The sequence below is a fragment of the Limulus polyphemus genome, unplaced genomic scaffold, assembly GCF_000517525.1.
Source record: "Limulus polyphemus unplaced genomic scaffold, Limulus_polyphemus-2.1.2 Scaffold8442, whole genome shotgun sequence".
NCBI classification, from domain to species: Eukaryota; Metazoa; Arthropoda; class Merostomata; order Xiphosura; family Limulidae; genus Limulus; species Limulus polyphemus.
The window spans coordinates 29,038-31,402 of NW_013674052.1; the positions used below are offsets into that span (position 1 = coordinate 29,038).

General features: G+C 39.0%; 1 protein-coding gene across 1 annotated transcript in view; it reads left to right on the plus strand.

Moving 5' to 3' along the window:
* Nucleotides 1-1,053, plus strand: part of LOC106475348 (cadherin-89D-like) — a gene marked incomplete at both ends in the record, with an annotated part of 27,513 nt that extends 26,460 nt beyond the window's left edge. Inside the window, one exon of the mRNA XM_013936035.1 lies at nt 924-1,053. Within this exon, the coding sequence (XP_013791489.1) occupies nt 924-1,053 (130 nt within the window). The remainder of the gene's footprint in view (nt 1-923) is intronic.
* Nucleotides 1,054-2,365: the final 1,312 nt, after the last annotated feature.

Sequence of the window (2,365 nt, forward strand, 5' to 3'; positions counted from 1 at the left end):
TCTCAGCTGGGTGAAGTGGACCTGTTAACAAAAGTAGAGGTTCTCAGCTGGGTGAAGTGGACCTGTTAACAAAAGTAGAGGTTCTCAGTTGAGTGAAGTGAACCTGTTAACAAAAGTAGAGTTACACAGTTGGGTGAAGTGAACCTGTTAACAAAAGTAGAGGTTCTCAGTTGGGTGATGTGGACCTGTTAACAAAAGTAGAGGTACTCAGTTGGGTGAAGTGGACCTGTTAACAAAAGTAGAGGTACTCAGCTGCGTGAAGTGGACCTGTTAACAAAAGTAGAGGTACTCAGTTGGGTGATGTGGACCTGTTAACAAAAGTAGAGGTACTCAGTTGGGTGAAGTGGACCTGTTAACAAAAGTAGAGGTACTCAGTTGAGTGAAGTGGACCTGTTAACAAAAGTAGAGGTACTCAGTTGGGTGAAGTGGACCTGTTAACAAAAGTAGAGGTACTCAGCTGGGTGAAGTGGACCTGTTAACAAAAGTGGAGGTACTCAGCTCTACCTGTAAACACAGAAAACGACAAAGTAGCTCAAATAAGTCCAGGTATTAGTACCGCTTTAAAAAAATTAGTTATGGTACCTAATACCGGTGAGTACCGGCAGAATTTCACCCCTGTTCTTATGTAATTCGCCATAACAGTTGTAGTAAATGGCAACTGATGATAAATGTAGAACCTGGACCACTGTTGTGTCCCAGACGGCCTGAGGAGCCCTGGTATGAACCGAAAGGCCTCTTCGGCACCGGATATGGCAGATGTAGTCGTGTATTAACATATTCACTCATGAACTCTTAGACAGATAAGTACTTAAGGTGTTTCAATTAAACTTTATCTTGGGGACAATCCATTAAGTACCTTATTGTAATTAATTGCAAAACGAGAGAGAAAAACACTAATTAAAGGCTGTTCCCTTACTTTCCAGGTCATCTGTAGCCGTTGTTCACGTCAACGTCACCGATATCAACAACAGCGCCCCAGAGTTTGAGGGCGCCCCCTATGAGGCATCTGTGGGAGAATCTCTTCCGCCAGGAGCCTTTGTAGCTCGTATCTCGGTAATGTATAGCAATAAAATAGTACTGTTTTAAAATCATGGATGTGTTCGGTTGTATAAACTGGATATGTATAGGGTATGTTAGGCTTAGATACGGACAAACCTGTACTTTGTTATATAAATAATTGACTGTTACGATATTCCAAAACGGTTTGTTGCTAGATAAGTTGGACAGTTTAGTCTTTTCGGGAAACTCGTTTGTTACATGGGTCGGGCGTGGTCAGACTTTGAATCTGTGGATTCCGCAACACGCTGCCACAGAAAGTTGTTTTGCACTTTGGGAACATAAATGTGTTATAAGAGTGACTGTCAAATCCCACTATTCGATAAGACAAATATAGCCCAAGAGTTAGCATTCCTTCTTATCTATCAGCTCAAATTTAGGGACCGCATTTCGCGGATAACGCTTTGTGTAGCTTCGTATGAAAAATTCTGAAAAAAAGTTTTTTAACACACAAGTTTAACAGATGTCGTTTGCTGAATTTATAGAATAGAGAGAAGGTAGTTAGTCAACACCACCCACCGCCAACTTGTGGGTTAATCTAACCAAATAATGCGATTTGACCGTCACTTTTGTTACGCACCCACGGCTTCCAATTGCGGAGTGCTTTATTTGGTGATAACACAGTCCGACGCGCTATCCATTAGCCTGTGATTGGCCCAAGTTTTTAAAAACTGTCCTATATACAGTATGAAACCTTAAGAAAAGCTCGGGTGGAGATGTTTACAACTAAGTGGCTTAAAGCTGCTTATTTGGTGTTGATGAGGTAAAAGCTGAAATAGATTAAAGCTTTTCCAAGTGAAAACACGCGTTGTTTTAATTCAGACAATTTGTTTGGAAAATTCACACATTATTTTAATTCGGACAACTTGTTTGGAAAATTCACTCATTGTTTTAATTCGGACAACTTGTTTGGAAAATTCACACATTGTTTTAATTCGGACAACTTGTTTGGAAATTCACTCATTGTTTTAATTCAGACAACTTGTTTGGAAAATTCACTCATTGTTTTAATTCGGACAACTTGTTTGGAAATTCACTCAAACAAGTTGTCGAATTAAAACAATTGGAAATTCACTCATTGTTTTAATTCGGACAACTTGTTTGGAAAATTCACTCATTGTTTTAATTCGGACAACTTGTTTGGAAAATTCACTCATTGTTTTAATTCGGACAACTTGTTTGGAAAATTCACACATTATTTTAATTCGGACAACTTGTTTGGAAAATTCACTCATTGTTTTAATTCGGACAACTTGTTTGGAAAATTCACTCATTGTTTTAATTCGGACAACTTGTTTGGAAATTCACT